The 14237-nt window shown below is 44.6% G+C and overlaps 1 protein-coding gene across 3 annotated transcripts in view; it reads left to right on the top strand.

The window, feature by feature from the left end:
- ATAD2B (ATPase family AAA domain containing 2B) overlaps positions 1 to 13645 on the top strand; it is a 945800-nt gene extending 932155 nt beyond the window's left edge. For all 3 annotated transcript variants that reach the window (XM_086926259.1, XM_086926261.1, XM_086926260.1), the window contains exon 28: positions 10387 to 13645. In XM_086926259.1, coding sequence (XP_086782385.1) covers positions 10387 to 10428 — 42 coding nt within the window. In that variant the 3' untranslated portion in view covers positions 10429 to 13645. The remainder of the gene's footprint in view (positions 1 to 10386) is intronic.
- The last annotated feature ends 592 nt before the right edge of the window (positions 13646 to 14237 follow it).

Below are 14237 nucleotides of genomic sequence, written 5' to 3'. Positions count from 1 at the left end.
GGGGGCCGCGCCCTGTCTTGGACCTCAGGAGCGTCAACGTCTTCCTCCGGAAGGAGAAGTTCAAGATGCTGACTTAAGCTCAGGTTCTGGCTGCCCTAGACCCTGAAGACTGGATGGTAGCGTTGGACTTGCAGGACGCTTATTTCCGTAATCTCTTCCTACCAGCCCACCGGCACTACCTGCGATTCACAGTAGGCCACAAGCACTTTCAGTTTACCGTGCTCCCCTTCGGCCTCACCAGTGCCCCTCGGATGTTCATGAAAATGATGGCGGTGGTCGAATCTCATCAGCTCAGGTCAGGGGTTCCAGTCATCCCCTATCTTGACGACTGGTTGTTGAAGGCGGGCTTTCCCCAGACAGTAGTCTCCCACCTCCAGACTACGGCCGACCTCCTGCATTTGCTGGGGTTCTCCATCAACGTCCCGAAGTCGCACCTGATTCCCTCCCAGAAGCTCCTCTTCATCGGAGTGGTTCTCGACGCGGCACAGTTTTAGGTTTATCCTCCCGAACAGCGGGTTCGGGATATTCAGGCTCCGATTCCGATGTTTCAGCCTTCATCCCGAGTTTCGGTCTGGATGACCCTACGGCTTCTGGGTGCATCACGCCAGATGGCGGATGCAGGCTCTGCAGTGGGACCTGAAGTTCCAGTGGGAACAGCATCAGGGTAACCTGTCCGGCCATGTCCTGATCTCGGAGGGCACTGCGAGACAGTTGCAGTGGTGGCTCATGAATTGCGATTGGGTCCATGGCATATCCCTCTCCGTCCCCCAACCGGAGCACACAGTGGTGACGGATGGGTCCCTCTTGGGGAGAGGCAGAGATCAGAGGCCTCTGGTCTCCGGCGAAGTCCCGGCTCCATATCAACCTGTTGGAGCTTCGGGTGATTCGGCTTGCACTGAAAGCATTCTTTCCCTCTTTCCTGGGAAGTGTAGTGCAGGTGTTTGCAGACAACACCACCGCAATGTGGTACTGCAACAAGCAAGGCAGGGTGGGTTGTGGACCCTATGTCAGGAGACTCTGCGCCTCTGGACATGGCTGGAACATCAGGGCATCACCCTGGTAGTTCAACACCTGGCAGGTTCTTTGAACGCCAGGGGGGACGGACTCAGCCGTCGGTGCATGATAGATTATGAGTTGCGTCTGAACTGGAACGTGGCGCAAGGTCTCTTTCAGCAGTGGGGAGAGCCACGCGCAATGTCCTCAGTTCTACGCGTTGGAATATCCTAGGCGGCACTCGCTCAGCTACGCTTTTCATCACGAGTGGAGCTGCGGTCTGTTGTACACCTTTCCACCTATACCACTTCTGCCTAGAGTGCTGAAGAAGATCAAGCGCGACCGGGCCAAAGTCACTTTGTGGCATGGTGCACAGCAAAGCATCCTCTCTGCCCCTTTTTCAGAGATTCTCCCCTTTCTTCTTTCTCTGGCCCAGCAGGGCTCTGCTCTGGGCACTATCAAGGGCTATCTTTCGGCCATTTCACCCTTCTTGAGGCTTCCTGACCAGCCTTCTCTTTTCAAGTCCTCTGTTGTAAATAGATTCTTGAAAGGCATTACTCACATATTTACTCCTGTTCCCTTTGTAATGCCTCTCTGGGACTTGAATTTGGTGTTAACATATCTGATGTGTGCTCCCTTTGAGCCGATCCATAACTGTCCCTTACGTCTTCTAACTCTAAAGACTGCTTTCCTGGTTGCCATCACTTCTGCGAGAAGAGTGAGTGAGCTCCAGGCTCTTTCCTCTGAGCCTCCTCTCCTCTCTGTCCATCCCGACAAAGTTGTTCTGAGGACTCGTCCTTCTTTTCTACCCAAGGTGATTACTGCCTTTCACATCGGGCAGACCATTACCTTACCCACATTCTTTCCGCCTCCGCATCCCTCGAAAGAGGAAGAGAGTCTCCACCGTCTGGACCCAAAACGTGCGCTCTTTTTACCTGGACTGCACTCGACAGTTCCGGGTGGACGACCAACTCTTTGTTGGATACGTGGGCGCTAAGAAAGGACAGGAGGTGCACAAAAAAACCATCTCTCTGTGTGTTGTTTTGTGCATTAAGATCTGTTATTCCTTGGCTAAAGGGGAACCTCCTGTGGGGCTGCGCGCCCATTCCACTCTGGCCACGTCGGCTACTACTGCCTTGGGACGGGGTGTCCCTTTGCAGGACATCTGTCAGGCAGCTACATGAGCCTCGAGGCAGCCAAGTCCGGAGAGACGGCTGCTTTGGCCGTTCAGTTCTTCAGGACTTCCTGGTGTGATATTGGTTCGCAGACCCACCACCCGGGTTGGTATTTCTAGGGTATCTATTCTAAGGTAAGGAATTTAACAATAACATGTTTCTTTCGATGCACAAGTTATTTACCTTTGATAAAGATATATCTGTAAGAAACATTAGTTGGTGTTAGATTCCTTACCTTAGAATATCCTCAGGCGTCAGACTGGATCCGGAAAGTTTTTTCGTAGGCGAGTCTTGGGGGGGCCTTACTAGGAATGGTGATGGAGTGGTAGGCACTAATTTGTTGGCCTTTCGGAAAGGGCTTAAAACCTGGCTCTTTTCCTCTTAGTTTCGGTCCCTATTAGGTTTCTTTTTATCTCTGTTTCTTATTTTCCCTGTTGTGTTATGAGATTAGTGTGCAATCCAAAGCGTCGGGACACTCTTCCGAGTAGCCGTACGCTATACAAAACCCCTGCATAACATAACATAACATAACATAACACTGCTGTCAATGCGTATGTCGGTTTGGCTGGCTATCTCAAGACAGCCAAACCGACAAGTGCGGTACATCTTTCCAACCCAGCTGTGTTGCTGGGTGGAAAACAGCAAAACACACAAGATGATGGACGGAATGTTGCACAATGGCAAAACATTCAAACCCAGTCACAGATCTGGGTTTAATCCATCGTTATTTTGCTCACCAAGCCACCCCCAGTTTAGACATGGCCATATGCATATCAGTCTTGACCCTGTTCCTCATGGGAACAGTCCAGCCCGAACTGCCAAGTCATGTCTTCCCTGGACCGGAATCAAGCATCCTAGGACCGGTTTCTGGCTATCAGCCGTCTTCAGCCAGGATCGCTTGACTCCAGTGGCTTATTGAGCAAGGGACCCACGTCTGGGCATACCCTTTTCACATAGAGTGAACAGCAAAACACACAAGATTATGGACGGAATGTTGCACAATGGCAAAACATTCACCCCCAGTCACAGATCTGGGTTTAAGCCATCATTATTGTGCTCACCAAGCCATCCCAGTTCAGACATGGCAGACCCCTTCAATCCCAGTCCCTGATGGTGCCTTCCAAACCTGCTTATTCTTTACTAGAGCTGCTGTTCAAACAGGTTATAGCTATTTCAAGCTTAGCAAAAGGTGTGAAGTTTACATTATTTAAAACACTGCAAACAAAGTTTGCTAAAATCTCAGCTAAAAGTATAATTTTGCTGCACAAAAGGTTTGCTTTCCTTTAGAAAATTTGCGTTACCTCATTCAGTTGCCTTCATCTAGCCAACCTTGTACCCACTCAAACATCCTTTCGATCACCCCTACAGACTTGCATTCACCCACCCACTTGAGTGTGTTTGCATTTAGTGAATGCTTGTATGTTTTCTGTGTTTGTTTGGTTTTCTGTGTATGTTTCTTGTAGGTAAGCTGCTGAGATGATCTCCTGCGCCCAGAGGATCTCCTGCGCCCAGAGGATCTCCTGCGCCCAGAGGATCTCCTGCGCCCAGAGGATCTCCTGCGCCTAGAGGATCTCCGGGGCCCAGAGGATCTCTGGCACCCAGAGGATCTCCAGAGGATCGCCTTTGCCCAGAGGATCTCGGGCACCCATGGGTTCCCCGGCGCCCAGGTAGTCTTCTCCTACGGCTTCGCCTGAGCGGGCGCCGGCCTCATCGGCTCCGCATCCTCAACTTCTAGTTCGTCCTGGATGGATCTGAATCAAAAAGGCCCAGATCCTTACCCTCCTTTTCCTGAACCAGGAGCGGACCCCTCTCATTTCCTAAATGCAATGTATGGCATGTCTCCTAGGGCATCCTACCCTTCCGATGCGCCTTCTGGCCCGTGGGTCCGGTTGCCTTTAACTTGGGTGTTCCCCAGCAATAGGACCAGGTGCCTTTCATGTCGACGACTCCATCTTGGCAGTTTCCGGCTATAAGGTTTTCGACTCCGAATCCTCAAACCCTGTCTGGTGTTGAATCAGCACCGTCTCTGATTCGTTCGGTGCCATTGCCTGTTTCTGAAGGTCCTCCTTCGACGCAGGTACCATTGTCACAGGCGGTGCGGCTGGTGCTGCCGACACAGATCCCGATTCAGAAAAGGGGGTGGTGATGAACAGAGTGTCTGAATTGAGCAGACCACTCTTACCCAGTCCAAAGATCAGGGCTTGATCCATCACCGTTATTTATCTCACTGCCCCATCCCAGCTCAGAACCTGGCATATTGCCAAGTTCTGAGCTGGGATGGTGCAGTGAGCTAAAAAACGGTGATGGATCAAGCCCTGATCTTTGGACTGGGTAAGAGTGGTCTGCTTAATTCAGACACTCTGTTCATCAACACCCCCTTTCCTGTATCATTTTTGTCCACCATAAGCGTGGAAGGGTATACTCAGATGTGAGTCCCTAGCTCATTGCACCATCAGGATTCAAGCAAGCCGGGCCGAAGACGGCTGAAATGCCAGAAACCGGTCCCCGGTAGCTTGTTTCCTTTCCAGTATAAGAATTGGCTTGGTAGTTTGGTCTGCCCTGTTCCCATGATGCACTGGGCCAGGGTCAGACTAATTTGCATATTGCCAAGTTCTGAGCTGGGATGGTGCAGTGAGCTAAAAAACGGTGATGGATCAAGCCCTGATCTTTGGACTGGGTAAGAGTGGTCTGCTTAATTCAGACACTCTGTTCATCACCACCCCCTTTCCTGACACAGATCCCGAAGCAGCGTTCTCGGAGGGAAGCACAAAGGCTGCTGGAAGAGGATGACTACTGGCAGGAGCAGGAGGAAGGAGAGATACTCAACTCCGTGGACGAATTCGAGGGTCTGCAAGTGGCTTAGATACTTCCCCAGAGTGGGAGCTCACTTCTCCAAAGTCTGTCCCCTCTCAGTATGTTGCTCCTTATGTGGTGATTAGGAAAGCTGCTGAATTGTTGGATCTTCAGTTGCCTTCAGCCGAAGTTGTCTAATATTTTGACTGAAGTGCTTAATACTTCACCATCAGTTAGTGAGCTTCTTCTGCCTTTCATTGAGGCGTTGACAGAGCCTATCTTAGAGGTTGGCAGAAGCCCTTGACTGCTCCTGTAGGTTCCAGAGCAATTGCAAGGAGATATAGGCCTGCTCCTGGAGATCCAGCTTTTCTTTTGCCCCACCCATCTCCTGAAAGATATGTGGTTCAGGCTTCATGCTCCAAGCAGTCGGCTGGGTCCTCCCCTTCCTCCCCAGGGGATAGGGGCTCTAATAAGATGGAATAGTCTGCCAAGAAGGTGTTTTCCTCTGCAAGTATGGCGCTGGAGTATAAAAACGCCACTTGTTTTCTTGGGCGATGCATTCATGCCCTCATGGACTCGTTTAAACTTACTGGGGATGATCGTGTTCACTTTCTTGAGGGTCTTTCAGATTCTCAAGCAGCAGCACAACAGGTCATTCAATCGGGTTAGGACACTGCAGACTCAGTTGCCCGGATAATGGGTTCTTCAATTGCGACGAGGTGGCATGCCTGGCTCAGATCTTATGGTTTTTCTCCAGATGTTCAGGTTACTCTTTTGGATCTGCCTTTCGATGGTTTGAGGTTGTTGGGTACCAAGGCAGACTCTGCTCTGCAGCGTTTTAAAGACAGTAGGGCTACTGCGAGATCTTTGGGCCTGCAGTCCCGACCTAGAGGGTATGGCTACAAGCTGTACTGAGGCTTTGGGAAGGCTTCTTCCTTTTGTGGCCATCTGCAACCTCAGCAGCAACAGCAGCAAAACCCTCTGTACAGGTCATACAGGGCCGTCTTCGAGGAGCCGCTCGGCAGCAGTCCTCCTCCTCCTCCTCTTCTCTTGTCCCCCCCCACCCCACTGGTACCATGGGAAAGCAGCTCTAGTTCCCCCATCTTGGAGCATGCTGGTCCTGGGGTGGGGTGTCTCATTTTCTACAAGATTGGACATCGGTTAACTCAGACCTTTGGGTTTTGAATCTTGTAGAGAATGGGTATGTCCTCCTTACCCTCCTCGCCAGGATTGGTGTTCGGAGGACCATTTACTTCTCTTACAACTGGAGGTTCTCGCCTTGTTGCAGCAAGGAGCGATAGAGGTGGTTCCAGAGCAGGAAAGGGGTCAGTAATGTTATTTCTGCTATTTCTTTATTCCCAGAAGGGTCGGTCGAATGAAGCCGATCCTGGACCTCAGGATTTAAAACTTTTACCTCAGACAGAAAAAGTTTAAAATGTTGACCTTGGATCAGGTTCTTGTAGCACTGCAACAGGAAGACTGGATGGTGTTGATCGATTTGCAGGATTCGTATTTCCATCTTCCCATCCTGAAGTCGCATCGGAATTATCTCCAGTTTATGGTAGGGTCGCAACACTACCAGTTTGTGGTCCATCCGTTTGGCCTTACTTCTGCACCACCGGTCTTCACGTTGGTAAAGGCCAGTGGTGGCAGCACATGTTTTAAGGTCAGGTTTCCTGTTTTCCCTTATCTGGACAACTGGCTGCTGAAAGTCAAGTCTCCGGAGATGGTGATGCGCCATTTGCAGGCAACAATATGTTTGTTGTTCAACTTGGGTTTCTCAATAAAAGTACCCAAATCTCACCTGGTGCCTTCTCAGCGCAGCCTGTTCATAAAGGCAATACTGGAAACTACTGTGTGTCGAGCTTTCCCGCCTCCACAGAAGATTCTTGACATTCTGGAGATGATTCCTTTGTTTCATGATGGAGCAGTTGTTCCTGTCCTGAAGGTCCTACGCCTGCTTGGTCTGTTCGCTTCCTTCATACTGTTGGTCAGTCGTGCACGCTGGCACATGAAGGCACTCCAGTGGTGCCTTCGCAGGCAGTGGTATCAACACAACAGAGATCTCAGTGAGAACATCAGAATCTCCAGAGACGCTGCAGCAGAGCTGTCTTTGTGGAAATCTCCTCTCACAATTGCAGGGGCATGTTCTACACCCCCCCCCAGGCTGCACCTTCATGTCTGGAGATTGAACGGGGCATCCTGAGTTCTTTCTCTCACCCTCTGGATGTGGTGGATGTTATTTTATCATCCGGGAGACACTCCACCAAATCTATTTATTCCTCAAGCGTGGTCCAAATTTGTGAAGTGGTATGGAGAGAGGTCCATTGATCCTTTGAAGGAACGTTTGTCTGATGTGCTAAATTTCTCTCTATCCTTGGCTCAGCAGGGTTGTGCTGTGGCTACAGTTAAGGGTTATTTGTCAGCTTTCATTTGTTTGCTTGACCAGCCGTCTTTGTTTAAATCTCCAGTTGTTACGAAATTCATCAAGGGCCTTACCAATAAGTTTCCTCCCACTCCTTTCATTATGCCTCAGTGGGATTTGAATATTGTTCTTACTTTTCTGATGGGTTCTCCTTTTGAGCCTCTTCATAGTTGTCCCTTGAGGCTTCTTACCTTCAAAACTATCTTTTTGATCGCTATTACCTCGGCAAGGAGGGTAAGTGAGCTTCAGGCTCTTAGTTCCAAACCTCTGTTCTTGACCATTCTGCAGAAAAGATGGTTCTTATGACTAGGGCTGCTTTCCTGCCTAAAGTGGTTACTCCTTTCCTTTTGGGGCTGTCTATTACCTTACCTACCTTCTATCCTCTCCCTCACCCTTCCAAGGAGGAGGAGAGACTTCATTGACTTGACCCTAAGAGGGCGGATAGTTTTTACCTAGACAGGACCAGGGATCTAAGGCTGGATGCTCAGCTCTTCGTGGGCTAAATTGGACGGATGAAAGGAAAAGCTGTACACAAACGAACACTCTCCAGGTGGATCATCTTGTGTATCAAGATCTGCTACACCCTGGCCAAGAAGGAGCCGCCTGAAGGTAGTAGAGCTCATTCCACCAGACCGAAGTCATCTTCTGCTTTGGCTAGAGGTGTTCCTGTTGTTATTTGTAAGGCAGCAACTTGAGCCTCCCTCCACACCTTTGCGAAATATTACGGCTGGATTCTGAGGTTAGGAGGGACGGCCATTTTGCACGTTCAGTTCTGCAAGATTTTTTGGTATAGTCCGGTGGACACCCTCCTCCGGGAGCGGAATGGCTTGGGGATTCAGTTCAAAAGGTGAGAAATCCACAGGCTGATGTATCCATCAGAAAAACAAGTTGGTAACGCTTTTTCTGGTTGATACAGTATCTGCCTGTGGATTCCTCACTGACCCACCCGCCTCCCCGTTATCCTCCTGTTTCATAACTGTTCGACATGGGTGTTTTAAATATGTCATTTTCATGCTTAGTTTGCTGCTAGGAAGTGCTTTGTTGGCTTTTTCCATACTGTTGATGTATATACTATGTGTATTTGTATATATATTATGTATACGTCTTACAGTGTCGCGAGCGGAGCCGTGCTATTATGACGTCCTCGTCAACCTGGTAGAGCTAGGAAAAGAATTTCTGCGGAATGCTGGCACAGGGGTAATTCAAAAAGGTGAGGAATCCACAGGCAGATACTGTATCCACCAGAAAAAGCATTACCGGTGGAAAGTAACTTGTTCGTCTACTTAGTTGGCACATGCTAAGTAATAAACAACAGACTTTGCAACTTAACGGAGAACATTAAAGTCTCTTGGCGCACCCTCCTATACTCATACCACACAAACAAAGATCTTCACCTGAATCGTACTTCTCTTACTTTTTTAATAACCAGTCTGAAGCACCAGTACAGTAGGCTTTTAACAAATCTCTACTAACCAAACGTACAACTAAACTAGGACGTGCACTTCTGCTGGTTGAAATCATTCTACAAAGGCAGTTAGCAAAAATATTGAATGTTTATATATATATATATAATATATAACCTATATATCTATAATATATAACATATATATCTTGTGTGTGTGTGTGTGCGCGTGTGTGTGTGTGTGTGTGTGTGTGTGTGTGTGTGTATTAATTACATTACCTACTGGTGGGTGCCAGTAGATGGTTATAATAAGGATGTAGTTTCCATAGTAAATGCGTTTTTTGACTTGCCTATATCTTTCGGATCATTTGAATAATCTTCACAAAATTTTCCCAAAACGTTTCCCGATGATTCTTAATGTGCCTGAAAAGTTTCACGGTGATCCATCAAGCGGGGCCGAGAAAAAGTGGGGGTCCAAAAACATGCATTTCCATGTTCATTCCCATAGGACCTTTAGACATGGCTGCAGCCCAAACTGCTGAACGGAATTGCACCAAATGTGGGAGAAACATAGATATTGGACCAGAGAAGGGCCTCTTTGTGATTTGGTGTAAATCCATTCAGTAGTTGCGGAGTTATTAAAAGATATTTTCAATTGTGTATATAATGACGCGGATCCTTTTTGAATTTGGGAATCCATGCGCCAACAGCAATACCGTGATTGGCTAGCTGCCATCTGAGAAGAAAGTTGCAGCTGCCATTTTGTTCATCGGGACTCTGTTCCCTGCGGGGAAAATAAAGTTAAAAGAATGATACAAGAGAGACAGGGTAGAGGGACTAATGATTCAAAGCTACGTCCAACTGATTTCCATTTATGGAACAATGGGGACCATTAGTCGCTTTGCATGTATCAACCTTAAGCAACATGTAGGAATATATTTTTTCTTTTCTTTTTCGGTCACACATGTCAGTGCTGGCCCTTTCAAGATTTGAACACATTGCACCAAACTTAAAACTAACCATATTTGTTCCTTCACTTGCAGACAGTGGAGTAGCATGTGTATTTCTAGGAATTTGAACTAACGATCTCGCAGCCTCATTTTGGATTTTTTGAAGCTTGTTTCGAATGGTGTTATGCAGACCTACATAGACACAGTTAGCATAATCGAGTCTGGAAGCGATGCGTGCCAACGCTGTCAATTTCCTTGGCCCGAAGGATGTGAGCAGTGCAATTTTCTTCAGCATTTTGATTAAGAAAGTGAACTTAGACACTACTGATCATGTTTGTGGTTGCAATGTAATTCTACTATCGATAATGAAACCTAGGCTTTAAAAACAAGAATGGAGAGATTTCATCTTGTCGTTATTGCTCTTCATCTGCTAAAATATATAGTTCATTCTCTGCACCTAGTCGAACAGAAATGCATTTCTTCTGATCATGTTTTAGTCCTTACTTTGAAAAGGTGTTTGATCACTGCTATTGCGGGTAATTAGACAAAGTGCAAAATTAGTGTTAAGATGTTCAGAATTTAGTTATTTGTATTGCACTACAGTTATTACATTTTGCATAATTTGAAAATGTGTTTAATTTTTTGCAGGCGATGGAGAGAACAGTTAAAATGCTTGAAACATTCCTGTGACAACTACAATAGAAAAGGACTCTCAAAATGCTCTAGGGAGAGTTTTCTTCTGCTGAGCCATTCGATTTCCAATTGCACCAACTCTATGCAGAGCTTCGGTCATAAGTGCTTGCTTGTCTGTTGCTGTCTGTTAAACTTGGTGCTATTGTCTCAGGTACCTGAAAGTAACCAGCCTACAAGAACCAAACAGAATTACAGATCAAGATGTTTTCGCTAAGCGGAAAACCTATAAACCCCAGATTGGACATGCTTTGGTGCTACGAACGTATTTAGTCCTGCTTCTGTGTTTTTTCATCACCGTTGTGGGGAAAACTTTGTGGCACAGACCAGGAGACTATTAAAACTGGATTCAGCAACTTTTCAAAATACAGAATTTTAAGACTGAATTTTTTTTTCTTTTTGTTTTTTTCGGTATGGCATTTTTTAGTTATGTGCTGTTGCAACTAGAGTTGTACTTGTTTGAAGGTTGGCAATGATGGCTTTTTTGGAAAGCTGGAGAAACTGGACAGCATTTGAAAACGAGGCTATTTGCGACTGCCTTTAACTGTGCCTTTTTATCCAATTGATAGGAGACGGAAGTTCGATCTATCGGTTGCTGTTCGTTGCCAGATTAACTAACAGTTTCTAAAAGGAGTAAAGACTTTCTAACACGCTTAAGGCCGTTTACTCTTACATGTATCAAACCATGTTTTTTGGTGGTTCAGTGGGAGAAGTAATTCATACGCCATCACTTCTTACATTATGTATTGGCCCTATGTTAAGTCTATATTTCCTCCCACACTGGTGCAATTCTTGGAATGTTTCTATTTATAAGCATTTATGTCATAGTGGGTTCGGGTGTTGCTGACCTAAAAATGAGTAGGTAATTCATGGGTGCAAGGCCATTGAAATACATTTGCCGAATTTGCCATCGTCTGTCTTGGCCGTAACAATGTATACATGCACATTTTCTAACACTTCTGTGGTTGTTGGTAAAACGAAATTTCTTGCCAACAAGATAGCAATCAGTAATGAAATGAAGGAAAATATTATGTTGGAAAATGAATACCAGTATTGATCTAGCAAAGGGAAGTTGAAGACCACTTCTCCTCCTTCGACTTGGATGTGGGAATATCTTCAGTTTTCTTACTGCTGTGTGGATCGGCTCGGCCTGACCAGTGTTCAGATCCTAGTGTAGTTTAGAAGTTGCAGTCAATGCAGATTGAGATGTAAGAAAGGAAATCTAGTTCTTACCTCATGTTCCCAGTTTGAAAGTTACTTCAATTTCGTTCACAAATCATAAAACACAAGTCTAAATCTTTTTGTATATGGCTGACTGGCGCTACTATCATTTTTGTTTTGCAACAGTTATTTCTTTCCAAATATGCAACAGATTTATTTGTTCCTTTTTTATATTTGTCTTTTGGGAGGAAAAGACAATTAAGGTACTGCAGTTAATATTACATACCTCAGTCGTTTGTATTTTAGATAACATCACTGTTTACAGAGCCAAATAGTTGCTCTACCAGGTTTACATTCTTAAGCTTAGGTACATTACTCCATTGTGATGATGACTGAGGGACTTGTACAAGACCACTTCAGCGAAAAGTAATGTAGACTTTCGGTCTTGGCTAACTGCAGTAATCCACCGGGTTTTTTGTTGTTGTGTTTTCTTTTTACATGCAGTCCTTTTTTAAGTTCGTATACGCCACTACTGTTTATAACTCTTAATAACACTTTGGTAAAATATCAGCCATACTACACAATTTTAAATGCAACACATGTAGAAACACATTGTCTTTTGTAGATTATAAGAAGAGTTTAATAACTCTTTAAATGTTCTGTAAATATATGGTGTTTCACATGTCTTTTTCATTAATATTTATTACCATAATTACTGGTTATGACATTTTACTGTCAGATACATTAACCTGACTGCTTTTTGTATTCGATGGAATTTGTTACAGACAAAACTTTTAAGAAATAAAATGTAGCCAATTTTTTGTAGCAAGTTTTGGTTAAAATGTGTTTTGCAGGTCTCACTTTGCTGCTGTTGACAACACAAAGAAAACTAGGAACTAATGGTTTGACTTGCACAGGCGTTTTCCTAAAGTGGTAGGCGCAAACATTATATGTGTGCTACTGTAAAAGAAAATCTGATTTTAATGTGCAAACACGTTAGCATTAGCACTTGTCAAGAATGATGCTGCATATATTTTTTAACACGTTCTTACATTTTTAGGGGTTTAACATTTGAACATTTCGAAATTTCGCTAAAAGGGACATTGTGCATTTTTATCTCCAGTATCATTCTTTGAACAGATCAGTATTTTGTTGAACACGTACTGCGAAACCAACTATGTTAAGTTACCTTTTATCAAAGAAATGCTGGTGTTGCAGGCCGGTATAAAGCTGTGTTTCCCATCAGGGACAAACAGCTCCCTTACGGTTTTCTTTGCTGATATGCTGTGATGCTAGGTTAAATGTTCTCTGTAGTCTCAACATCATCTTGTCACAGCTTTTTGATTTTTTATTCTTCAAGGTTTCAAGAAGTTAACATCTTTAGCGTTCGGTTCCTATTATGAACTTGTTTTAACAAATTACAGCATAAGCCCCTAATATAGTTTCCTACTCAAAGCAAAGTATGATTTTATTTGATGGGCCCTCAAACTGTATTGGACATAACAGAGCTGCTCCTTAGATTTTGCTACCCGCAAAGGAGAACACATTTTGGTGTTGACATTTTGATATGTTACTTGATTTTCGCACTTGCCACTCCAGTGGGTTAAAATGTTGAGTTCTGTTTCGAAACTGTCTTCCCATTTATAATTAAGTTGCGACCCTAGTGGATGGCTTAGTCATCCTGAGACAGAATGTTAAGCTGAAAAGCTAAACATACTGTGTACGCTGTGAAAAAAAATAGCTTGACTTTCTGAGCTTGTTCTGCTACTTTTTGTATTCTGTAAATTTGTTTTTGTTTACTATGCATCCACTGCTACATGTTTGTCTGCTTTGTGGGTTTAGTAAACCGATTCCATCAACTACGATATATTTTGGATTCAGTAGATTTTTTCAGAATTGTGTTACCATTGGATGTTTTACATTTTTGACCTTCAACTTACTTTAGCTATGAAATAAGTTATTTAATTTTCAAAACTTCTGGAATTTTGAACCTTTACTGTAATTTGTAATATACCTGCTGTGAAATACTTGAATAAAGATATGATGGGGGAATAAACAGCTTTTTTGCTTTCTTTTGTTGCCTAAAGCCTTTTTTTCAAACAGGATTTTTGCTTCATGCCCAGGTTACGTGACTGTCCCAAATGTAAAGAAACATCATTTTCATGTATTCATTTTCAGAAGAACAATATTTACAAGGGAAGGTATTCATATATTTCCAAACACACTTCAACTATCCAGAAGAGTTAAACTTGAATGTTTTGTTTTTTTGAATTATTTCAGCTGCTAGGCCCGGATTGTGTTGCAGTATAGCCTCATAATCCCAATTAACCACTGACGTTATAACTGCATTCCCCTTCAGTAATAGACATATGGGGTCTTTTATAGAGAATGGTCTTTATAGAAGACTCCCAAAATCTGTGCACCACAAAGGAGGTTTAAAGGAACATTCATTATGATATTCCCACCAGGCTACTATGAATAAATTCCTAACAAAAGACAAAAGATCAAAAAGTGCAGCTGTAGCTTGGTTGCAAGTGGATGACTCTGTTGCCAGTCACCTATGTCTAAAAGAGGATGTAGTGTTCTTTGATGGTTTGCACTTTCTTTCATGGTTCTCTTTCTTGTAAAGGGGTTTCTTCAATTTATTT

The sequence above is a fragment of the Lissotriton vulgaris genome, chromosome 6 (genome assembly GCF_964263255.1).
Source record: "Lissotriton vulgaris chromosome 6, aLisVul1.2, whole genome shotgun sequence".
Classification (NCBI taxonomy): domain Eukaryota; kingdom Metazoa; phylum Chordata; class Amphibia; order Caudata; family Salamandridae; genus Lissotriton; species Lissotriton vulgaris.
This window is presented reverse-complemented; position numbering and strand designations above follow the sequence as displayed.